This window comes from Canis lupus, chromosome 7, assembly GCF_048164855.1.
Source record: "Canis lupus baileyi chromosome 7, mCanLup2.hap1, whole genome shotgun sequence".
Taxonomy (NCBI): Eukaryota; Metazoa; Chordata; class Mammalia; order Carnivora; family Canidae; genus Canis; species Canis lupus.
In genome coordinates, this window is record NC_132844.1 from 53026979 (window position 1) to 53053228 (window position 26250).

General features: G+C 37.4%; 1 protein-coding gene across 2 annotated transcripts in view; it reads left to right on the forward strand.

The window, feature by feature from the left end:
- Positions 1–26250, forward strand: part of PKHD1 (PKHD1 ciliary IPT domain containing fibrocystin/polyductin) — a 471902-nt gene that overhangs the window by 214217 nt on the left and 231435 nt on the right. For both annotated transcript variants that reach the window (XM_072832682.1, XM_072832683.1), the window contains exons 45-49: positions 3394–3506; positions 4748–4853; positions 9363–9497; positions 15852–15987; positions 18477–18723. In XM_072832682.1, coding sequence (XP_072688783.1) covers positions 3394–3506; positions 4748–4853; positions 9363–9497; positions 15852–15987; positions 18477–18723 — 737 coding nt within the window. The remainder of the gene's footprint in view (positions 1–3393; positions 3507–4747; positions 4854–9362; positions 9498–15851; positions 15988–18476; positions 18724–26250) is intronic.

Below are 26250 nucleotides of genomic sequence, written 5' to 3' on the forward strand. Positions count from 1 at the left end.
CGTTCAAAAAACTCATGTCAGCAGCCAGTCCTAGTTAACTTGATGCCTATAATATAATGTGATAGTGCTTAATGCCTTAATGCAGGGGTTTCAGACCCCCCATCCTCCTTAAACATACTCTTCAAAATGCCATGTCTTTTCCTGCTGACCAGTCGGATGTGGCTCAGTTCCTCACCCATGTGTCTTTCTGTGTCCTCTGAGCTGAGTGTGGTATTTTTTCCCCTTTGGTGGGAATGGAAGGGGTTTTATACTGGGATTTGGGTGTGAACAGAACAACTCTTTAGTTAACTCTGACCTGAAAAATGCTCTCCAATTTGAGGAAACCTATATTTGTGTAGCAATACCATAAACTATTCCAGTCTTGTGCACAGATTACTTGGTATCTGAAGGGTTAACTTATTTTTTTCCTGTGAGTATAATGGTGCAACTTAAAAAGCAAGTTTACTTGGACAGTTAATTTCTCTCTGGGATTTCTCTTGCTTGAATGTCCATGCTGCATAGACTTCTGCAAAGAAGGTTGCTCAATATATTTCATCCACTATTAGGAAGGCCAGAACAAACTCTCCAGTTCTGCCCTTAATCTGGTGATGTGACTGCATTGCACTCTACTGTTTACATTTCTTCACTTATGGCATATTGTTTGGCATCTTGATCTGGGCCTTGCCTTCATTTCTCTAGTTTAGTCTATAATCTCTGACACTTTCAGGTTTGGACACAAATGGAACTGGCTTTGAGTTATTAGCTCTGCGACTTTGAAGAATTTACTCAAATTCTCCAAGATTCAGTTTCTTTGTCTGTGAAATTATAATAATAACATATAACTCAGAATTGTTGTGAAAGTAAATGAGACTAAAATCTGGTACCTGGACAATAGCAGCTTCTCTAGAAATCTTAACTATGGAGTATTATTATCACACTAGGTTCTAAGTTAAGACAAGATAAATATTTCTAAGGAAAAGAAAAATTCAACATAAATGCAACTTGCAGGGGTACCTGGGTGGCTCAGTCAGTTAAGCGTCTGCCTTCAGCTCAGGTCATGATCTCAGGGTCCTGGAATTGAGCCCTGCATCAGGCACTCTGCTCAGTGGGGAGCCTGCTTCTCCCTCTCCTCCCTCTTGTGTTCTCTCTCACAATCTGTCTCTCAAATAAATAAATAGAATCTTAAAAAAAATAATAACTTGCACTGAGTTGGATGATCTTTTTGCTGGGGATCTGATAACAGATTCCCATCTTGATTTTCTATGTCTCTATCCTCCTGCAGTTTTCTATAGTGGCTTCCATATGAAGTTGGCTCCCAAGGCAGCTCATGGCAAAATTGCCAGGAAGTGAATTCTTCCAAGTGTCTGTCTCCTCTTTGAACATCTCCTGGAGCCCTTGATGACTAGACAGTACACTGTTAGTATCTCAGTCACCTCCAGAGAAGTCGTTCTCAAAATGGGGTTAAAAGATCACCTCTATTGGTGATCACCACCTGTGGTGCTCAAGATTACAGAAAATTGTTCTTCAACTCTTCACTATCACCTTCAGTGCCTGCTATGTCAGAGTATCTACTGGTGGGGGCCTAGAAATCTGTATTTTATATACTGCCTCCCCCTTTGGGGTTTCCAAACAAAATACAACATATGTGGCTAAATTTAAATTTCAGAAATGTAACTAATTTTTAGTATAAATATATCTTATACAATATTTGAGATATACTTATACTGAAAAAATAGTTGTTTCTTTCAAATCTGAAATTTAAATCTTCCTTGGCCTCTGTGTTTTTGTTTGCTAAATCTTATAGCTCTATCCTGCACATACACTGAAGTTTGAGAAACTGTTCTAGCAAGTCACTCACAACATAGTCCCACCAAGTCCTATAAAAAGGCAACTATGACACTGAAATATTGTTTCATAGAAAGACATTTAATGCCTTGTTGGTTGCACAGCATCATGATCCTTTCTGCTTTCCATTCTCTCTTCTGGGACTTGATGCTAATGTTCAGGATGAGCTGTCCTAGGCCTATAGCATGTACTCTCAGGAGATGAGTTGCTCACAGATAGGACACTCCAGTTTTCTTGTTGTCACACTGGTAGGCCATGTCAACTCCCCAAGTGATCAGGGATGAACTGTGTAGAAACTTCTGGAGCTCCCTTTGTCCCTGGAGCACAAAGCTTAGGCCTGAGGCTGGCTGAGCAGCTTGTTTCTTGACTTCTATTCTCTAGGTAGATATGGGCATCTGGCCTCAGACCAGCCTCTCAGGCTGAAAGAGAAAAGATGCACATAATTGCATAGGAAGTAGTCCAGCAGCTTGGTCTCTTGGCCCTTCACTCCTACTGGAACATAGAACAGCCAACATACCATCTACCTTACTGCCTGGAGTTAGAGGTTGCAAATTCAAATACCCATAGGTGCTAGGCTGGTATCATAAATCAGTGAAAGAGGAAGGGTGGGGACTATGCCAAAATAATCATAATCCAAGAGAGCAGACACTTCTTATCTCCATCTTGTACATGGCTATCCCACATGAATTTTGGCTCTATATTGTTAAAAAACTGAAAGCCTGAACTTTAATATCAAGTGTCCCAATTTTAAAATATTGGAAGCAAAGTAACAATTTTTATAAACATTGGGTAGGCCAAATAAAAATACCTCTGTATAGAATAATAGACTTTAAGGAGTTAATTTTCTACTCTGTCTTAAAGTATACTAGACAGTGATGATTCTACTGTAGGTGTTTTGTTGAGTTTATAAAGATAATCCATTGTGTTCAGTTTAATCAGAATTAAATGTGGTCCAATGAAGAATTTAGATTTTATATGAACGTATAAAGGACATCAAATTATTTAGATAGGAAATCCTATATAGAAATATTAAGGTGATTAAGATCATCTAATCAGGATAAGAGTACATTGAGGAGATTTAAGTTGTATTTAAGCTCAGGCACTGTATCTCAGAACCAAGACATAGCCAGTACAATCATTGGTCTTCAAGTCAGCCAAATCATTGTTCAAAGGATTGGAGAGGACACTTTGTGTGTAGACTTGGCTTTAAGGTATGCCTTTGCCCCTGTATACTGTTGCATACACTAAAGAGGAGGGCTTGGATTGATGATGAAGTAAGCATCTCACTATGGAAGCTTATAAGAACGCTTTAACATGAGCTATCACTTATTAAGGTGGGCAAATTACAGTTTAACTGAGCTGCACAGAGGAAGAAAAATGAGAGTATACCTGATTCCTGGGGTAGTGGGGGAATGATTGGGGTGTGTGAAGAGTAAAATAGTCTGTGAAAGTATCAACATATTTTGACAAGAAGTAAATAGAAAAGCAGAATGAGCACATAGAAGAGTCTTTCTGGCAACCTTACTGTATCTGAAATAACTATTATTTAACTATGCTTAATTTCTGTAGGGAAACAGGGTGTATGTTGCTGGTTTGGGCTACTTTTTTCATCTTGTGACCAGCCAAACATCACAAGCTCCACTTCTCTCCTTCACTCAGAATATTGCACATTCTTGTACAAGGTAACCTTGGGGAAATTCATCTACATTTTGGGTATGAGGATTATGGTTTAACTTTTGTTCTTTTTGTACAGCACTCTCAGGGTGCAATTTGGGGCATCGATGTCAGATTTGATGATGTGCCTGTGTAAGCATTTTAGATCATAAAAGTTGGGTATTGAAGGGAAGGAAAGGGACAGGGAGATCATTTGAGAGGGAAGCAGGACAGAGTGCATCTTTTGCACCCAGAGGGGAATTCAATAGAGCAGTTAAAGTTCTAAGGAGTTTGGAGCAACCTGGAGGCAAGGGTGCCTGGCCTCAGGAGCTGAGTTGGGTAAAGAGCCTTTGGGAAGAAGCTCTTCACCTGGAATGGGTACTCTGTAAGAGAGGAGGAGACTTATTCAAAGTCTTTGGTACATGGAGGTAAGGTCATCTGCTAAGAGCCAAGAGCCGAGAAGCATGGTGGGGACATGGGAAAAATGTGGACTTCAGAGTCAGTCAGGCCCTGATTCAAATCTGGTCTCTACTCCTAAACAGTTGGCTTTTTTAAACAAAGAGTCAGATCCCTCATTTGTAAAATTTCAGATCTACACTGAAAGTTTGATGTGATACTTAGAGATGACTCATATCATGCTCCTAAGAGAACATCTGGAATATAGTCGGAACTCAATAATTGATAGCTATAAATAATTATGATAATAATGGTTAGCGATAGTGCTATGATGGACAGTGAGAGGAGAGTGGAATCAGAATTAAGAATGCTGCTCCGTGTTGAAGTGCCAGCTGAGGCTGGGATTAGCACATGTGCCATGAATTTATCATTAAGATTATGAAGTTTTACCAATGAGCTCTCAGCACCCCTGTAGTGTGAGCAAAAAAAAGTATGCAGAATCCTGTGAAAGTGAGATATTTCCAGGAGAAAAACAAAAGCTGGAGGGAGTAAACATGCTCATCTCCACTTTCCTAGCATATTCTAATGGGCTAGGCATGGGTCTCCTGACCCTTAGGAAGGGGTGGACCTCAAGAGAGGCTGGGAGAAAAGACTGGAATCATGGCAGTTTGCATCTGCTGAGATGCAGGAGCAGGTCATGGAGGTAACAGAGAGTGGAGGCTGAGGGATGGGTAATGCTGGTCAGAGAGAAGGCTCACAGGCTTCATTTCCACTCCTTTCTTCATTGCCTTCATTTTATATTTCCCAGTGAGAAAATGCGGGACATTTGAAACATGCAAAGTGGTTGATTTTCACTCTTTGTTTTGCATTCAAGGTATGGTCTCTTTATATACCCTCAATTTCAGCCTCCTTGGGATGATGGCAGGGGCCCCACCCTGTTCCAAAACTTCACAGTTTGGGGGAGTGCAGGTGGCGCTCGGGTAAGCCATGTTCGTTTTTCATTAAATTGTCATTTGTTTTCTCACTGTAATTTATTACACATCTTTATTTAGGGGGAATGGCTAGGGAGTCATTGCAATATTATCATAGTTGTAAGGAGCAAACAGCATCATAGGTGTGTGGAAAAGCTGTTGAATGAACAAATTCCTACTCAGTAAGCCAGGGTCAGTTCATTTCCTTTATGGTGACTTCTCAACAGCTCTAATGGAACCAACAAAATCATAGAGGTTTACGAGCAGGAGGAATTGTAGAGGTCATCCGTTCCTCACCTTCCATGCCTATTTAGAGATAAGAAATGAAGGCTCAGAAAATAAAAGTATTTGCCAAAGGTCACACAGTTAATAACACAGCCTGGTGTAGGATCCAGACTCCAAATGTTGTGCATCTGATGCCTTAATATACTGAATCATGCATGTTTTAGTCTTAAAAAAAGAAATGCTGTTTATCATTGAAACACAAAAATTCCAGCTCAAGGTGCCATTCTTACCTTTATCAACTACATTTTCTTCAAAAGGGAAATAAGTTCATGTTCAATCATTCACTTTTCATTACCACAATGACTTCTTATAAGGAAGCTTTGGATGCTCACTGTTAACAGCAGCATACAAAATTATTCAAGGCCACTATTTGGTGCTACACAGAGTAAATTACATATACTTGGTCTCAGCCATTTAGCAATCTGGAGCCTAAGATGCATAGATGAAGAAATATGTTTACAGGGCATTCAGGAAGTAGAATAAAAACATATAATTAAGTTACATTAAAGTTAGACATTTATTTCACATATCCAACAAGAGGAAGACAATTGTGGATACAGAAAACCCAAAAATATGTAATTAGGGTAGCTAACAGGAAGAATCCCAATTGTATTTAGTGTTTGTTCTTAGTTCTTATTTAACTTTATAGAGTACTTTGTGGCCCATAAACATTATGAATATAGGGGTGACAAATCCAGTAGAAATGCTGACCAAGTGCCATCTTAGGCAGAAAAGTAATTCATGCCTTATAGAGACTTATACTATGTCTCCATGCTCTTGAATAGCCTTCTAAAGGAAATAACCTTCTAAAGGAAATAACCTAATATGAAAATATTAAAAGATGATTATTAAAGTCAGTTTTCTCAAGTTCTGCAGTCAGAAGTGCTAAATCCAAGAAAGAAAATACAGATCCTTGAAGATGAAACTCTTGTATACTCCAATTTAATTAATCAAAAAGTTCAAATAATGAGAATGCTTTTGGAACTTTACTTTTATGAAGAGAGTAAAGGAGAGTAATTAACATGATAGCAGGAAATTTAAAAAAGTAACTCCCACCAAAATAATCCTGAAGAAGCATAGAGAGATTTACACTTCCTTATTCCAAAAACTACTACAAGGCAATAGTAATCAAGACAGTGTGATATGGGCACAGGATAGAAATATAGATCAATAGAATGGAATTTAGAGTACAGAAATAAACCCAGAGAACTGATTTTGGATAAGGATGCCAAGATCATTCCGTGAGAGAAATAATAGTCTTCTCAACAAATGGTGCTGGAACAACTGGATAGCCACTATAAAAGAATGCAGTTTCTCCTTATCTCATACTATTTATAAAAATTGATTCAGTAATGGATCAAAAACCTAAACTTTGGACAAAAACTATAAAACTCTTAGAAGAAAACAAAGGGGTTGGGATGCCTTGGTGGCTCAGCAGTTGAGCACCTGCCTTCAGCACAGGGCGTGATCCTGGAGTCCCGGCATCCAGTCCTACATCAGGCTCCCTGCATGGAGCCTACTTCTCTCTCTGCCTATATCTTTGCCTCTCTCTCTGTGTGTCTCTCATGAATGAATAAATAAAATCTTAAGAAAAAAAGAAAACAAAGGCGTAAATCTTCATGACCTTGGATTTAGCTAAATATTCTTAGGTATGACATCAAAAGAATATGCAACAACAGAAAACGGATAAGTTGGACTTTATCAAAATTAAAATTTTTCATGTTTCAAAAGATGTCATCAGGAAAGTGAAAACAAAACCTACCCAATGGGACATAATATTTGCAAATGATATATCTGATAAGGGAATTGTACCTAGAAATAGATCTCTTACAACTCAACAGTAAAAAGACAACCTGACTTAAAATATGAGCAAAGGATCTGAATAGACAATTTCCAAAGAAGATACACATGTATAAAAGATTTTCCATGTAATTAACTAATGGAGAAATACAAATCAAAACTATAGTGAACTATCACTTCACACCCACTAGAATGGCTAGAATCAAAATGATAAGTGCTGATGAAGCTGTGGAGAAATTGGAATCCTCACACACTGTTGGTGGAAATTTTAAATGGTCTAGTTGCTTCAGAGAACAGTCTGGCAGTTCCTTACATGGTTACATATAAAGATACCATATGATCTATCTACTTTACTCCTAAGTATATATCCAAGAGAAATAAAACATAGATTCACAGAGAAACTTTTACTCAAATCTCTATAGCAGCATTATTCATAATAGCCAAAGGGTGGAAACAATGCAGATATTTACCATTGGACAAATGGACAAATGTAATGTGATATATCTTATAGATATATCACATAGATACAATAGATACAATAGAATATAACTTAGCTATGAAAAGAAATGAAGTGTTGATACATGCAACAACATGAATGAACCCTGGAAACTTTATGTTCAGTGAAAGAAGTTGAGTCCTATTTGTGTGATGTTGGGCAAACCCCATGATTTTTCTTACTTCATTTATAAAATGTAATAATATCTAAAGGATAAGTTTGTTTTAAGGGTTAGGTAAGTGCCTACATGCAAAGTGCCCAGAAGAATACCTGGATCTTCGTGGGTACATAGTAACAGCTCTTATTCTTACCATTGTTAGTAAACAGGAGTAGGTAATAGTGATAGATCAATGTTAACTATAATGTCTCTGGAAACTTTAACATTGAGAAATGCCTTCTGCATCCATCAAAAATGCATTGTGTTTAGATTTAATAAATTTTCATTATTAGATATATTTGACTGTATTTTGGTCATTAGACATAAGGTCATGTATATAGATACTTGTTTAGAAGATTCCATTGGGTAAAATTCCTATTGTATGTTAACATAAATTTATATTTATTTGATGATATTGATAGCTTGATAGCTAATATTTTCGGATATTTTCTCATTTGTTCATCTTAATAACCTTGAGGGAGCTTCACCATTATTATACTCTTTCTTGAAGGTAAGGAAACTTTCTGAATAGGAGTTAAAATACTGCTAAAGTCATACAGCTGGGCAGCCCAGGAGGCTCAGCGGTTTAGTGCCACCTTCAGCCCAGGGCCTGATCCTGGAGACCTGGGATCAAGTCCCACATTGGGCTCCTTCATGGAGCCTGCTTCTCCCTCTGCCTGTGTTTCTGCCTCTCTCTCTCTCTCTCTGTCTCTCTGTCTCTCATGAATAAATAAATAAAATCTTAAAAAAACCAAACCTTCCTTTAAAAAAAAATTCTCCCCCTTCTCTAGTTAATGACAGGTGCAGGTTGTTTTTAAATATGACTATATTTTACAGAACTTGGGCTGATGCCTGTAATTAGGTCACAACTATTGTCAAGTTAACAGTTCAGATCGTACCTATTTTGTTTAAGCAAACCTCTGTGTCTTCGGAGACCTATCATTTTATAAAAGCTGTTGGTACGTAATCAAGCACAAAGATTGATTGATAAATAGGAGCATGATACTATGATAAATCAAGGCTACCTTGGCCTTAATTAATAGGAAACTTCCACTTGAAGATATGAAAGTAAATATGATCCTATTTAATAAAGAAAGGAATGACTATGTTAGGTTAATTGCTAGTCCAGACCTCCACCTTGATTTTAAAGATGGTTGAACTGAAGTCTAGGAAAAGATAAATGTCTTGCCCTAGTTGGTTAATATCAGTGCTAGCTCAAAACCAAGAGCTCTGTCCCCAAATTAGAGGGAATCTTTCCACTCTACCAAGCTAAATTTGTTAATATTCAATCCCTGTTTGGCCCCATTAACCCAAGTTGTCATGAGTATATATGCACATAACATATTTTGAGTCTGTAGTCACGCTGAATCACTTATTTCATATTTATAATTTTCTGATAATATTAGTTAATACATACTATACTGAGCGAAATAGTAAGCACTGGAGTTCCTGGATGCTCTAGTTTTCTCCATTAATTTTGTGTGATTTGACAACTGCAAGTTTATTCTAGATATGTGAAGAATTCACACTGACATTTTTAATATAACAGTTATTATGAGGAGAAATGGAAAGTACAGAGGGGATGTTACCAAAAGGGACTAGTTAGTGCTGACCTCACGGCAACTTTGGGATGTCTGTACAGATATTGATGGACAAAAACTGCTTAAATATGGCATAGCATGCTTATTTATACTTAATCAATAATTAAAGAGGCTATAGGAAGTCTGCGAGAAAAACCAAGCTGCAGACCTTTGCCATAACATATGCTATTATTTTATAGATTTCTAGAAGTAGCAATCTTCACCTGAAAAACTTCCAAGTTTATTCATGCAGAGATTTTGGAATTGACATCTTGGAAAGTGATGCAAATACTTCAGTTACTGACAGCTTATTACTTGGCCATTTTGCCCACAAGGTAAGTGCCTTAGTGTAGTTGTTTTAGGCTGTCCATCAAAACAGAATGTGCTAGGTTCCCTGGTGATCCAAGATATGTAATTTTCATAGCATTCTTCAGTGAATCTTGTGTTTAATTGGTAAAAGTTGGGAGAGCTTTATATTTGTAGCAGTGGTGATATGATAAAATTCAAATATACACAAGGTTTCAATATAATGAGTCCATATAAATTATAAAAGTCATGAGTAGCTTGAAGAATTCTTACTTGATTGCTACTTAGCATCATTTTCATACCAATTCAATAATAAACCTAATAATTTTAGGCTAATTTAACCTCATAAGGATTATGGAATGGCATAACTTCACATTTTCTCTTTGTATTATGGTTTGCCAAGTTTCGACATCAACATTTTGTCCATTGGATCCTTATTCTATTTAGGGTGACCCCCAAAGAAGTAGCATATACTTACATTGTATACAGGGTTTCTTAGAGGATTCCCTAATATTTGCCTAAGTGTGGGTTTCTACATGATAAACAACAGACTATAGATAACTTCTCTGCTATTGCATGGCCAGGGTTCCAAAATGTAGATGAGGTAAAAAAAAATTTCCCAGATGTAGAACTAGGACTACTGGTTCCCCTTAAGGGAAGTCCATGACTGCCATTGGTCTCAGTAGGCTTCAGATCTGTAATGGGTTCCCTAAGTTCTTGTTCTTGAAGGAGTTACATGCATATTCATTTCACATTGTCATAATAATCATAGATGGAAGAGATCTATAGTATTTCTGGAAACCAACAAAAGAGCATTCTCTTCAGTTTGTTCCTCAATACTTGGACGAATTGAAATTTAAATAATGATTGCCCTTTGTACTTCCTTTGGAGGTTATTTTATAGGTATAGGTATAAATATCAAGATTAAAAAAATAATTTTCTTGGGGCACCTAGGTGGCTCAGTCAAGCATCTGTCTTCATCTTGGGTCACGATCCTGGGGTCTTGGGATGGAGCCCCATATCTGGCTCTCCACTTAGCACAGAGCCTGCTTCTCCCTCTCCCTCTGCCTGCCAGTCTCCCTGCTTGTGTTCTCTCTCTCTGTCAAATAAATAAATAAAGTCTTTTAAAAAATAATAAAAAATAATAATTTTCTTACTAGGCTTCATTTTTCCTATCTTTAATCCTCAAATTTAGTTATATCTTTTTTGAACCATCCTTTTCAGGAGGGAAATACCTGCCCATTTTTCCTTTTCTCTGAAAGGATTACCACCTTGAAAGATGAATCTTCTTTTTAGATTGAAGGATTTTCAAGAAAGGATGGAACCTAGATTTAGATTCCATGATACTGATAGATCAAAGGCTCTTAACTTCCTCAGAAATAACCTTAGAGAAGATGCCAAAAACAAAATGAGTCACTAACTGTCCTAGTAAATTAATGTCACAACATCTTAATTGATAGTAAATGGACACTGTAATTAATGGGAGAGTGACACAAATTAAGATATAAATTATGACAAAAGGGTGCTTATCATGAGATAATGAAAAAATAATCCCCCTTCTGGGGTGTGATTCACCATGAATGCAATGTGGCCAAATGAAGATCTCTTCTCCTTAGGAAAGTGCAGGTCAAAAGTCCCTGAATAGGAGATGTTAAAAGTTTGTTCTAGGAAAGATCTAGAGCCTCGTTAGGCATCCAATCATTAAAAACATGGAATTTTAGAGCTACCTACTCCCTGAGAGTTGATCTAGTTAGAACTCCTGAATTAACAGGTAAAGAGATGGAAGGTTTGGGAACTCTAATGGTAGCCCAAGATCTATGCTTAATATTATGGATCTAGGACCATGGCATATCCTGCCACATGTGGCTGAATACTCTTCCAGTTGCACATGGAAAATAGCTTTGACAACGAGCATTGCCTAATCCAATATTTTCCAAAGTGCTTTTCATGGAAGGCGAGTCCCAAGAGGAGTTCTGAGGAAAGCAAGATTCTTAGGTTAATTACATTTAGGATATGCTGTTATAGTACCTCCATTCCCTGAAATGCATACTGCATATTCACCCTCTAAAGGCTCTGTGAAGTTGTAAGGTCAAAAACAAAAAAGAAAAAAAAAACATCTATGAATCTCTATTTAATGCAAGATTGCTCAGATTTATTTGGGAATCACTTTATTGTCACATGAAATTGTGTCAGTTGTTAAAAGAAAAAAGGATGACCGACCATCTGTGGTTATAGAACTCGGAATTTAGCTTCTGTCTGTCATGCCTGCCAGTCCTCTAGGAAATAAGATTTTCAGAGACTGTGGCCTATCCTTTCTTAGACCTTCCACCCACACATAATTGGTGACACGCAATTACCAGGGAGTCCTGTCCTAAAACAAACACTAGTTAATAGGACAACTTTTCATTAAAAAGGATTTTTCTCTTTTAAGAATATTTGTGTAGGGGATCCCTGGGTGGCGCAGCGGTTTGGCGCCTGCCTTTGGCCCAGGGCGCGATCCTGGAGACCCGGGATCGAATCCCACGTCGGGCTCCCGGTGCATGGAGCCTGCTTCTCTCTCTGCCTGTGTCTTTGCCTCTCTCTCTCTCTCTCTCTGTGTGTGACTATCATAAATAAAAAAAAAAAAAAAAAAAGAATATTTGTGTATATGTTGGTACCCTCTCACTCAACATTACCTTTATATTGTTATATTGAGGTTGGTGATATAACTTTCAGGGAGGATGGCTTTAATATACCAGAAAAAGAGATGCCTTCTATCACTATGTACCCCAGTCTGGCTGGTCTGTGGTTTATACCTTGTTGTCCTTAAGTCCTATTTCATTAGCATCTCCTTTCACTCTCAGAAATGTCCTGATTTGGATGTGAATTGTGGTCACCCTACTTTGGGAAGTATCTGTGGGACGGTTGCCTTCTTATTGTTACTGAAATTCATTTGAGCAGATAATAATACTTTAACATACATCTTATTCAGACAGATGCTGATGGATGGCTTAATTCTTCTTACTCTTTCTTGGCGGGGGAGGGGGGTTACTTCCTATTTTCTCTTGTGGATTTATCTTCTTAATTTAGACCTTTCATCCTTTTGTTTCTCTAAGTTCTGTTGTACGGTCTGTTGTTTTCTCAATGCACTTGCTCTCCCTGGGCAAAATCTCATTTTCTCTAGTGGCTTCAATTATCCACATGCTGATGTTTCCCATATATTTGCATTTATTTTTACCATCTTACTTTGTACTCCGAGTTGGCAATCTATTTTCTTTCTTTCTTTCTTTCTTTCTTTCTTTCTTTCTTTCTTTCTTTCTTTCTTTCTTTCTTTCTTTCTTCCTTCCTTCCTTCCTTCCTTCCTTCCTTCCTTCCTTCCTTCCTTCCTTCTTCCTTCCTTCCTTCCTTCCTTCCTTCCTTCCTTCCTTCCTTCCTTCCTTCCTTCCTTCCTTCCTTCCTTCCTTCCTTCCTTCCTTCCTTCCTTCCTTCCTTCCTTCCTTCCTTCCTTCCTTCCTTCCTTCCTTCTTTCTTTCTTTCTTTCTTTCTTTCTTTCTTTCTTTCTTTCTTTCTTTCTTTCTTTCTTTCTTTCCCACTTTTCAAACTTGATCTGTCTTGCATTGAAGAATATCTTTTCTATATTTACTTATTTGAAAGTTACTCATTTTGTTATGATTATGTTAGTTATTGGACTTAAATTTTCAACATGCCCTCTCGTCTTAATGAAGGCTACATTACAATAGCCCTGTTAAACTTTACCTAAGCAATGCAAGGACCTTTAACTTCTTTCTTTCCTCTCATCTTGTATGTTACTTTTCTGTCTTGCTCGTTCCACTTCTTAAAATAAATGTCTTATGGAAATAGAATGTTTATGGAGAAAAGTGCACCAATCACAAGTGAAGAGCTCAATAGATTTTTATAAAGCAAAACCCATGTACATACCACCCAGGTCAAGAAATAGAACATTACTCATTCCTTTGAAGTCCCTTCATACCTCCTCCCACCACAACCCCCCTCCCTAGCTCCACCAGCCAAAGTGGAACCATTACTCAGACCTCTATAGACATAGATTAATTTGAAGTCTGTTTTTGAACTTTATATAGATGGAATCATAGAGTAGTAATTCTTTTGTGCCAGGCTTTTTTGGCACAACATTATGTTTGTGAGATTCATTCATGTTTTTATATATTTTTTATATGTTACGATAATTTGTTCTTCCAATCGTTATATAGTATTTCACTTCAGGACTATACCACAGTTTTTTTTAAAGGCATGTTGCTATTGATGGACATTTGAAGATTTTTAGTTTTGGGCTACTAACAATAATGACATCATGAACATTCTTTCCTGTGTCGCATGGTGTTCATGTGCATGTACTTTTGTTGAATATATGCCATATTATAAAATTGCTGGGTCAGAGGATATCCCTTCAGCTTTAGTGAATAGTGTCAAAAAACAGTTCCAAGGGTTTACAAGTGCACCAGCAGTTTTGGAGAAGGGGTTCACAGCTGTCTCCCTAGTATTGGAACTTTTATTTCTGATTCACACATTTTCCTTCTTTCTGGTTTAATACCTCATTTTTATTAGATTGTAGCCAATAGTAACCTTCTGAACAAAGTGGAGGTCTATGGAAGGTAAATGTTTGGAGCTACCAACAGAAACTTCCCCCCGCCCCCCGCCCTTATTCATAGGTTGTCGGTTATGGAAGAAGAGGTTGAAGTTCATTTTGCCTTGACACTTTGAAGGCAAATGCTCCATTGTCTTCTAGATTCTAGCACTGAGGTTGACTAGTTTAATATACTGTGACCTAGGTCTAGTTTGTAACATTTTAGATCTTCTTCTTCGGAAATTTTTAGAATCTTGTCCCTGGTATTCTGCAGTTTTAAGATGATGTCCCTCTTGTAGCTTTTTGTTCTAACAACTATGTTAGGCACCACATGGGACTTTGCAATTTAGAAAATCTCTCCCTTCTGAGAAGTTTTCTTCAGATATTTCTTTAATAATTCTTCATGTTTCTCTCTCTCTCTCTCTCTTTCTTTCTTTTTAAAATTATTATTATTTGGGTGTTGGGCCTCCTTGATTGCTTTTCTACTTAATGTTGTCTCTGATTTGTCAACTGTCTTTTTATTCTGTTTTCAGGGGTACTTCCTCATTCTTTTTAAATTAAGTTGATTATTTCTGCTCTCTCATTCTTTTTAAATTAAATTGATTATTTCTGCTCTCTCATTTTTGTTTTTTGTTTTTTTTCTTTTCTGAAAAATCTCTTTTGGGGCTTCTTGTTTCATGGATATAATATACTTATTTCCTTGAGGTTTTTAATAATAGTGGTGAACTGTTCTTCTGATTTGTATACTGGCTTTGTTGCCACTGGTTTGCTTTTTTTTCTTTCTTTTCAGCACTGTCTTTCATGGTGGAGGCCCCTGACAAATTTTTGGTGATTCTCAGGCATACAATTATTTTTAAGAGTAGAAGAGTAAAAAACACTAACAACTTGATTAGATGGAGTTTATTGAAGAGATTTTGTGGAAAATACTAGAAGCAGTTTTTGTTTCTTTTTAGATTTTCTAATTTTTATTTTTTATATTAACATCCAGTAAAACTGTTTTTTTTTTTTTGATGTACTGTTCTATGATTTTAAGCATATCTGTAGATTAGTGTAACCACCACCACCACCACCACCATAATGAAGACACAAAACAGTTGGTTCAACTCAAAATTACCTGCCTCAAGCTCCATCTTTGTAGCCACATCCTCCTCTCAAGTCTAGCCTCAAGGGAGTTCTAATCAATTTTCTGTCACTATAGCTTTATCTTTTGAATAATCATCTAAACAGAATCAGATAGCATGCAACCTTTTGAGCCTGGCTTCTTTCACTCTCAAATGTCTTTGGGATTTGCCTAACTTGTAAGAAGCAGTATTTTATTCTTTATTATTGCTGGGTAGTATCCCACTATATGGATGTACCACTGTCTGTTTATTCCATTCATTTAAGACATTTGAGTTGTTTCCAGATTTGATGATTATAAATGGAACTGTCATAGTCATTTGTGTAAGGTTTTTGTATGAACGTAAGTTGTCATTTCTCAAAGGTAGATACCTAGGATTTGAATTGCTACGTCCTATGATAAGAGTTTATTTAACTTGATAAGAAACTGCCAACCTGTTTTCCACAGTTGCTGTGGCCACTATGGAAATTATCAGCACTTGATATCATCACTATTTTTTATTTAATCATTCTCATTCGTGTATAGTGCATCCTATTGTGATCTTTTGTCATATTTGTGATTTGTAAATATTTTCTTCCACTCTCTAGGTTGTCTTTTTATTCTCTTATTTTTATTTGTGCATTACAAATTTTATTTCATGTGGTCAGTTCCCTTCTTTTTTTTTTTCTTTCTAAATTACAGGGAAGCCTGTGTATGTCAGCTGGGATCAAAACTCCCAAAAGATGGGAACTGATAATATCTAACACAACCTTTGTTAATTTTGATCTTACTGACTGCGTGTCCATCAGGACCTGTTCGGGCTGTTCCCGGGGACAGGGTAAGTTGTTTGAAGAGAGAAGACAGAAGATAAAAAGGCCAACATTCAAGTAAATGTGATATACAGTGGTAAAACCTTTGTGATTCATCATTTCTTTCGGTTATAAGATTGCATCAGTAGAAACTGCTCCTCTGATCTCCTAAAAGAATTCCCAGAGGAGACTAGGTGCTCCCAATGTGACTCTTGTAGCTCCCCTTTCTTTCCCTGTGATGGCATCTGTCTACTCCATCTTTTTTTTCTTTTAAATATTTTATTTATTTATTCATAAGAGACACAGAGAGAGAGAAGCAGAGACAAAGGCAGAGGGAGAAGCAGGCTCCATGCAGGGAGCCCGACATGGGACCCGATCCCGGGTCCCCAGGATCACTCCTCAGGCCGAAGGCGGCACTAAACCGCTGGGCCACCCAGGCTGCCCTGTCTACTCCATCTTTATGGTGCTGCTGGACTCTGAGCTTCATAAAGGCAGAGACCATGTATCTCCTGCTCAGAGGTTTAGCATTAGTACCCAGCAGCTTGGTGCATACTAGGCAGTTCATTGATTGAATAAGTGGAGTTGGGTGGATAGACATATGGATATAAACTAACACACATGCAATCTTTCCTAAAAGAGCCAGAATTCAGTACTTTATGTTTACAACAGCCCAAGGCTTGTTGTATACACAGAGAAAACTGTAGGAATTCTCGTTCACTTGTTAACCACATCTCTGAGGTGGTGAGAAATACCTTGGAGGACTCATGGGCCAAAGTGAAAAGAAGCAGAGAGCAATCTAGTTGATTTGATCATTGTAAACAACCAAACCAAGTAATTCAAGTAAATATGCTCTTGTGGTTTGAATCACCAATTTAGATAATTGTTTGTTTTTTTAATTAAATGAATAATCAGCAAGTCTCCGCTTTACTTTTTTTCTGTTTAGGCAGAGTCAAAAATTGTTTTTATTTGGGTGGCATCTGAGTTTGAGATTGTAGAAATAATAATAGGAATAAAAAATGCCTTATGGCATTCACTTCAGATTACAATACCTCAGTTCTTTAAAAGCTTCGCTGTTTCATAGCATTTGTAAGACACTGAAGAAAAGCATATGACTCCTTATGACCTTGTATCTCTTCTCACCAGATGATCTGGCCTGAGCTCTTTTATTTGTTTAAGAACTGTCCATTCTAAGTTCTGTCTGAGGAACTGGTGTGTACAAAGATGAAAAACACATAATTCTTCTCTTCCAAGAGTTCTTGATCTAGGCATAAAAATATTAAGCTAGTCACTGTAGTAAGTGACATGAGTACAATCCTAAGCAAAGTCAGTGAAGGGAGCAAGATAAGGGTCAGGCAATATTTTATAGAGATGGCTCTTGAGCAGGGTTTTGAAAGATGAGCAGGAATTCACAAGGGGGCAAATGGCAGAGAAAAGCTTGTAGGAATTAGAAACAGCATATGCAAACATTGAAATTCTAGTAGGGCTGAATGGTAGAGCTGTTGGTGGTTGTGGTATTAGATGAAATATGGAAATTGTAAGAGGTAGAATCCTGGAGTCTTGAAGTGCATGACTTAATTCACTTCGTGGACTCTGTTGGGATGTGGAATGAAAACATTGGGGCCACTAATTATTGATATCTTATTCTTTTTATTTCCCTTTTGGTATATTTTATAATGCACATAATGCAGAAATATTGTAGCATATGTACTGAGGCATGTAGACTCAGTGTTTGCATTTTAATGACAGGGGCGTGGAGTTTAGAAGGCCCCTGCAGCTGAATCAGCAGCAGTACCAATGAGTCACATGGAAGTGGGGTCAGGGAAAGACTGCAAAAAGTGTATCCCTACTGCTAATACTGCTACTGTTAGTATTTGCCCATATGGTTGATTGAATGTTGCTTTTGAAAGAAAATGTTTAAAATGTGAGCCTCATAAGAGATAGGGTTAGGCTCCCTATGAAGAACTAGAGCAGAAAGACTGAAAGACTGAACCACAACACCTTTACAGTTAGTAAGTAGTAATTTAGTGTTCTGCATCTGTATTTCTCATTGTATAGTTTCTCACCCTTGGCACTATTGGTATTTTAGGCTGGATAATGTTTGGTTGTGGAGACTGTCCTGTGCAGTGAAGATGTTTAACAGTATCCCTACCTCTACCCACCAGATGCCAGTAGCACTGCCATTCACCCAGCTGTAGCAGCCAAAAATGATTCTGAACAGTACCAGATGTCCCCTAGAGGACAAAACCACCGTTGTTGAGAATCACTACCCTTAGAATATAGGCTACATGAAGGCAATGCCAGTCCTGCCCTTATTTCCCTCTGTCACTAGCCCATACCACAGAGCCTGTCATACAACAGACACTCATGATTTTTTTTCTTGAATAAATAAGTGAGTGAATTGTAACTGTATAAATATGCACTTTCAAGTACTAAAAGCATCCCAGTGAATTTAGCGGTCATTTGTTATAATCGTCTTTTGTGCCATGTGTTAACAGTCTTTCTTTTTTCTAATTTATAGGTGGATTTACTGTGAAGACCAACCAGCTAAAATTTATAAACTCTCCAAACTTAGTAGCATTTCCATTTCCTCATGCAGCAATTTTGGAAGACTTGGATGGGTCTCTGTCTGGGAGAAATAGAAGTCATATTCTTGCTTCTATGGAAACCCTTTCAGCTTCTTGTTTGGTCAATTTAAGCTTCAGTCAGATTGTTCCTGGCAGTGTCTGTGGGGAAGATGTTATCTTTCATCATATGTCTATTGGTTTGTAAGTTGACTTAACCATACTTTTCAGCTTCCCAGTGAGCATCCATATATTGTTCAGGCTGTTGAGGTTTATAGAAAGGAAACTGTTTTCCAGATTCTATTAGAAGTATTGAGTTCTATAAAAATGATATTGGAATACTTTTGACAGCTGTCAAATCAAAGTCTATGGTCATTTTAGGCTGACTCAAATGGCAGCTAACTAACTTTCAATATCAGTGGACCAGGTCACATAGCCCATGACCTCTTATTGACATTTTGAGCTAACAGCTTCTTCTTGAAAAGACTTGCAACCAATGGAGAATTTGAAAAGTATTTAAATTTGAAGTATTATTTAAAAATTCCAATAATGTCCATTCTCATTTATATACATGTACTCTCCCCAACCTCTTTTTAAGTGTTCAGTATGCTCTGGGGAAGCAATTGCTAATGCCTTCCCATTACTTGCAAAGTTGCTCCACTCCAGTTCATTTTCCTTGTTAATTTCATGAACTATTGGATTCGTACAATACATTTCCTATTAATATTGGAGCAAGGACTCCGTGGTTTTGCTAGTCAAACTACCATTAAGTCAGCAGCTAGGCTGTTTATAATGCATAATAGGATTGCTTCTGCCCTCTTTAATTTCCAGGTAATGATTGCTGAGTGTCTAGGGTTCTATCTTTTACCTATTTCAAATGCATTGCATATATTTAGCCACACTTCTTTCCTTCCATTGTTTTAAGTGTCCTGACTGCATGAATATTAAGCCAAGTGATTCAGCTAGACTATGTTGGCATCTTATTTAAACAGGTAAATTCCACAGTAGGTCAATGTGATCAGGATTACTAAAATGCTAAGTATGCGTTTTGATTGCGCATGAAATCAGTATCCTGACATTCTTTTTTCAAAACCTCAGCAGTACGTTGCTAGCATTGACTAGTCTGAAAGCTTTCCCCTTTTGCTTTCTTGACTGTTTATTATTCTATCAAATGTTAATGGGCCTAATTCTAGTGAGCAAAATAGCAATGTAGAAAGAGATTTTCATTTCTAATCATTTCGATTGTGCACAGCATACTTTCTGTTTTCATTCTCAGGGATGCATCCGAGTATTACTTCTATTTTAGTGATTTTACCAAAGATGTTTTTAATGGGTGTTTGAGACTTATATAAGTTATTTATCTCTTAAATACATTTTTTTTTCAAATGGAAAATTAAAATAGATTTGTGTAGTTAAAAAAGAACATGAGAGGCTTGAGTATTTATTTCTCTGTATTCTTTATACTCCTTTTTTATGCTCTACTTTGAGACTTACTGGAGACGGTCTCTTAGAAAGGTACTTAGCAGGAGAGTAGAAGGTACAGGCTTCCAGTTATAGAATGAATAAGTCACAGGGATAAAAGGTACAGCACAAGGAAGGAAGCCAGTGGTATTCTAATTAGTGTTGTATGGTGGTACATGGGAACTAGACTCGTGGTGAATGTAACATAGAAAGTAATTGATTCACTATGTTATATATCTAAAACTAATATAACATTGTGCACCAACGTGACTTAATTAAAGACATTAAAAAAATTAAAAATGAAAGGTACTTAGCAATATGGTGTTAAAAGGTTGGGCAGATGTAATCTTGTCGAAGCATCCATTCTTGGAGGACTTTAGGACAGGATACGTGCCTTCATAGTAGGTTATGATCCCAGCACTCAGGGACCTACAAGGTAAAAATGATAATAGTCCTGATACAATATAATGAGTAGATTCAAAATTGTCCTACTAGGATAACAGACTTATCTTGGTTGGTCTGGAATTTTCCTGGTTTTAAAATAGAAAATCTCATATCCCAGCCTTGAGGAAACTAGGATGGTTGGCCACCTTACCTACTCCCTATGCTTCTATTTTAAAAATTTCAGGTGGATCTAAGGTCTATGAATAAATGCCCAACTACCCGAAAATAATCCTCAGGGAAGTTTCAGCAGGCTCTCAATTATAAGTCTCTTGGCTCTACTGTCCTTACCTCTAGGTTAAGGTGACTAGATTCCATCATTTCTTGGACTTTGCTAGTCAAAGTGCATCAGCATTACCTGGGAGCTCTTTAGACATGGGACTTCTCAGACTCTATTGTGGACATCCTGAATGGGAATTTCTAGGTGATTTGTGTCAAAGTTTTAGAAGCACTGCTCTGAGGTCCTTATAACTTTATTTTTCTATGATCTATCTCTAGCTATTTGTGCTCAGTGACTTGATCTCTGTCCCAGAGCATTATAACCTCATTAGGAACATGTCAGAGCTAATGAGCAATTTGAATTCAGCATAGATACAAACTTTGCTGCATTTCATGGAGAAAGGATTAATTTGTTGTGCTATTTGCCCTGAAGCAAGCACCCTAAGAGTTGATTTACAAAGCTCTCACAGTCACGATCTTTTGGGGTTGCATGTTGATGGAGATCTGATATGGCACAAGCACCCTGCTGTCTTCCCTCTCAGCTCTTACCTCCCTCCCCCAGCACAGGTCCCCCAAGGGCAGGGTGTGAGGCCTCACAGAGCTGCATAAACAAGGCATCCATTCCCCCTTTGCTAACAACCAGTGGCTGGAGTGTGATTTCTTCCTGGGAAAGCCCCCTCTATGGTCCAATTTCACTGTAAGTTCTTTGTTTGACATTGGACACCTTCTGTTTCTGTCCCTCACTACCTTATTTAGGTCTGATTTGTTTCCATATTTGTGGCATTTCCTGTTTTATTGCTTCCTCTGATTCCAGCTATTACAGTTGGGTTGACTGAGACATATGTATATATTTAAGTTGGTAATAATATTTAATACTTAGGTAAAGAAAAATTCCCACCCTCCACAAAGCAGAGTCTAGTTTATGTTTTGTTAAAATGACAGTGTGCTTGATCTGCATAAATGCTGCTTATATTCTCTCACTTACCAATTGTAAAAACATTTTCTTTTTGTAGGAGCCACAGGTATTCTGGATAGTGATTTTGTTGTTGTTGTTGTTTTTAAAGATTTTATCCATTTATTCATAAGAGACACAGAGAGGCAGAGACATAGGCAGAGGGAGAAGCAGGCTCCCTATGGGGAAACCGATGCAGGACTTGATCCCAAGACCCTGGGATCATGACCTGAGCCAAAGGCAGATGCTCAACCACTAAGTCACCCAGGGGCCCCTCTGGATAGTGTGCTTTTTCCGGCTTCTTTCACAATAAGTCTCATTCTACCAACCTCATCCCTCCTGATAAGACAAGGGTGATGTTAGCCCTATTATGTAAGTCAGAACTTCATTTCAAATAAATATATCAGTGATCATTTTAATCCAGAGGTCCCATATGATGACATGCCTCATATACCTCATTGATTTATTGATTTCCCCCAAATTTAGATATTTTCTTCTGTATAGGGCTAATTACATGGAACACAGAAAATATTACCAAGAGTTTGTTGTGTGCTCCTTCTGTGTCTCCCTTGTAAGTTCTTCTCCCTGTCTCTTAAATGCTAATATTGGAGCAACTGGCTAGCTCAGTTGGTAGAGCATATAACTCGAACTCAGGGTTGTGAGTTCAAGCCCCACATTGGGTGCAGAGATTACTTGAAAAAATTAAATGCTAGTGTTCCTTAGGGCTCTGTGAAACACTTTCCTTGCTTTTTAAGTAACACTCTTCTCAGGTAATCTGAATTACCTTACCACTTCAGTTAATATACAGTGATGCTTCCAGATTTTTTTTCCTCTACTGTTGACCTCCAGACCTATTTATCCAATTGCCCTTAGGATCTGCACTGTCAATATCATAACCACTAGCCATATGTGGGTACTAAGCCTTAAAATGTGGCTAGTCCAGATTGAGATGTGCCATAAGTATAAATCATACTTCATGTTTCTAAGATGCTATAGGAAAAAATGACATATCTCAATAACTTGTTTATTTTATGCTGAAATAATAATATTTTGGATATATTGGGTTTAACATATTATTAAAATTAATTCCACTTATTTCATTTTACTTTTTTAATGTGGCTGCTATAAAATTTAAGATTATACCTGTGGCTGGCCTTCATGGCTTTGCATTATATTTCTACTGAGCAGCAATGCTTTCTACTAGAGTAAATAATAGTCATCTCAAACTTGACTTGTCAAAACTGAATTTATGCTCTTTATCCATAGACTGTTCCTCTCTGGGCATTGAGAATTTCTGGATGTTCAGGCAAATGCTTCAGTTTTCTAAACCAGAACCATAGGGTCACCTTTGACTCATTTTTTGCCTTATTTCCCACAAGCACTGCCTACCAAGTCCTGTTCATTCTCTCTTAAAAAAACAAAACAAAACAAAACAAAACAAAACAAAAACCCTTCTTGCATCTTTCTACTTCTTGCCCACTTCACCTCTCTAGTCCTCTCACCTGTAGGATCAAAATAGCCTCTTAGCTGGCTACCTTGCTGTGACCTTATCCTTGAAGTTAGTGAATGCAGATCTTGTCTCGCCATCTATTCATTCCCTTGCTTGGAAATTTTTAAGAGCTTCCAGTGCCTCCCTTAGAGAGTCCCACATTCTTATTGTCTCTCAGGCTCTTCATGACCTGCTTCTTGCTTATAATTGTAGACTCATCTCTCAATGCTCTGCCCTCCCCTCCCTGCAGCCCAGGCTTCGGCCATGCTCAACTCTCTGTGCCTTTCAATTCATAAGGTTCAGTTTCCATGAACTCAGCATGAAGGTTATTTTTTTCAGGTAAGCTTCCCTGAGTTTCCTGTACAGGTTTTGGTAGCCCTGCTGTGTGCTGGCTCTCTATATTTGCTCTATCCAATACTCAAAGCTCCTGTACAGCTCTATAAATTGTCTATCTCTTGTAGAACGCAGTAACTCAATAAAATTAATATTTAATAAGTGGATATAGCTTTAAAAATTACGGACTCCCCCAAATTTTCCTCTCATGTTTTTACTGCCCATTTCTCTGTTAGGACATGTTTGTGAGGAGTTCATGCACTCAATTTTTGTTTATAAGACCCAAGATTAAAATACCATCCTGACTTTATTTCTAAAAATTTTAGGAACATGAAATACTTAAGAATGTTCTTTCATAATGTCTTTTGGGCTTTTGCTTCCTGAGGCTATCAGTTGACCAGATGATGTATTCCAACAGCTGATTCCTTCTTCACTCCATTCCTATCTCACCCCGATGGAATTAGCAGTTTGTCAACATTTGTAGTTGTTTTCCTTCCCTGGTGGTTTAGATGCATCTAGTTGTGATGGGGAGAATAAGAACTCAACCCTCAAAATTACCACGTGGGAATTATTATTATTATTATTATTAGTCATTAGTAGCAGTAGTAGTAGTAGTGTAGAGCACTCTATAAATATTTCAATTGTCCTAGACTTATTCAAATACCAATAAATCAAACCCTGATCTCTCTCTAGTTAATTGTCTTGTACTGAGTGTGGGAGAAATTAAGAGTTTATAAGGTGTTGTAGTTTGGCCAACCAGTCCCTCCAACTTTATAGGATGTACATAAAATAGTTAAGACACATGCATGTATTTGAAATTATTTTTCAAAGACTAAAGAATGGAGAAGTAAGTAAGAACTATTTGCGGGTACCAGGTGAAACTCCCTACCCCCTTCCTGAGGGGTCTTTTTCTGGACAAATTACCCCCCCGCTTTTTTGCTTTAGCTCTCACATCAATAAAACAGACATAATGGTATTTATCTCAAAAGGTCACGTGGTATATACTGAGTACTTAATAAATGTCTTTAAAAAGTCTCTATTTTACAGCTGTGATTTACAAAACAACATGTGAACATACTGCTAATTGAATAAAATACTATAGATTTTATGTATCTGAGAAACAAATGCCTGGCAAGGGAATTAAGTGAGCTCAAATGTAACTTAATCCAATTCTTGAAAAATAAGGAATACTTTCCAAGGGTCACATGACATTGTACCAATCTAGCAAAACCTCCCAGCTAATCATAGAATGTAGAGTTATTCAGGACAGTTTTTGATTCATTTTGCTCCAGCACCTTCTACGTCTTTCTTCCTACTTCTGGAACAGAAAAGGTTAATGTTCTTGTTGATCACCTTGATTCTTAGATGTTGCTTAACATCCTCTCCTGTAGTGCTTGCGTTCAGTTTTTACCTATGTAACTGCTCTTAATGTGTCAGTGTTCAAAGTATGAGGCACCCCCTGCCTCTGTGAATGCAAAAGTAAAGAAGAGTTCAAATGGAAATTTTGGCCTAGCTTTTCCTTTAATAATCGCCTAACTCTCTTTCCTAGGGATAAAGGCATAGCATCACTAATGGTATCTATTCAGACTTAAAAAAGAAAGTCATACAGGGAAATTCCAAGAAGTATCTCCTTTCTTGTCACCAGAGGTTACAGAAGTAAAGTAGAAAAAGCTCTAAAAATCATAATGGACCCCAGATTGAGGAATATCTACAACACCACATAGTTGTTAAATTTCATGAATAATAAAGGGGCACAGTAGCAAGCCAGTAAATGTTTAGCAACTAACTTTCTAGAATAAAAAGCCCTGATTTGTAGCATTTGCCCAATTCCATGGTGAAAATACTCATAGGACCTATTCATGGCTACCATCATGCTGTCACTGAACATGTTGGGAAGAGAGACTGACAATGAGCTCCTGAGTAGGGGTCAGTCAGCTCTACCATGGCACTAGAAGTGTGTGTGTGTGTGTGTGTGTGTGTGTGTAAAAGGGATGACAAGTTTCTTAGTCTAACTCCCTACCTGATGTATAAAATTGTTTTTCAGTATCCCTGACAAGTAGTTGTTTACTTTTTGGGGGCATAGCTCCAATGGTAACATTCACATGTTCTGGCTGATTCAACAAATCAAGAGAAGAGATGCAATAGTGTATGAAGGGTTTTCTTAGGTAGGATAATAGGCATCTATTGCTTTTCTTCATGAACTAAGATATAATAAGCAAGCAGTGTTGTCCTAAGTGTGCTGCCAAACCTATAGATGCTACATTTGAGGAGGTGCTAGGTTGATTCCAGGACTTCTCTATAACAAATTATTATTGCTTTAGCAGACTCTGAAAAGATAAACAGAAATAGATACTTGCCTAGTCACAAAGGAGTGATGTTGGGTGTGGCTATCAGAAACAAGGATTTTTAAATCACAGGGCTTCTTCTCTGCTTACTGGTTCTGTTTTGCATGTGAATTTAGGGATTTAAAAGTTTGAGGGAAACACTGAATGTCATAGCTTTCTTCTTTTTACGTGTCTTGAAAGGAGAAATATATTTAAGTGTTCCTCAATCAATAAGGGTATATAATAGTTTTTATATTGATACATATAAAATAGTACTGGATGGTGGCAGATCAGAGGTAGGAGAATGGTTTTCTGACAAAGACTTGTTATGAGTACAAGGTATTTTTTTTTTTTTTTTGAGTACAAGGTATTTTAAAGGATGTTCAAGCAATGCTGTGCCACACACAAAAAAATTGTTGGCTGTGCTTAAAATTCCAATTTCACCTTCTTTGTGTAGTACAAAATGAGAGTGACAGCAGCAAGCCCTAATATTCAGGAGATGCAACATCATC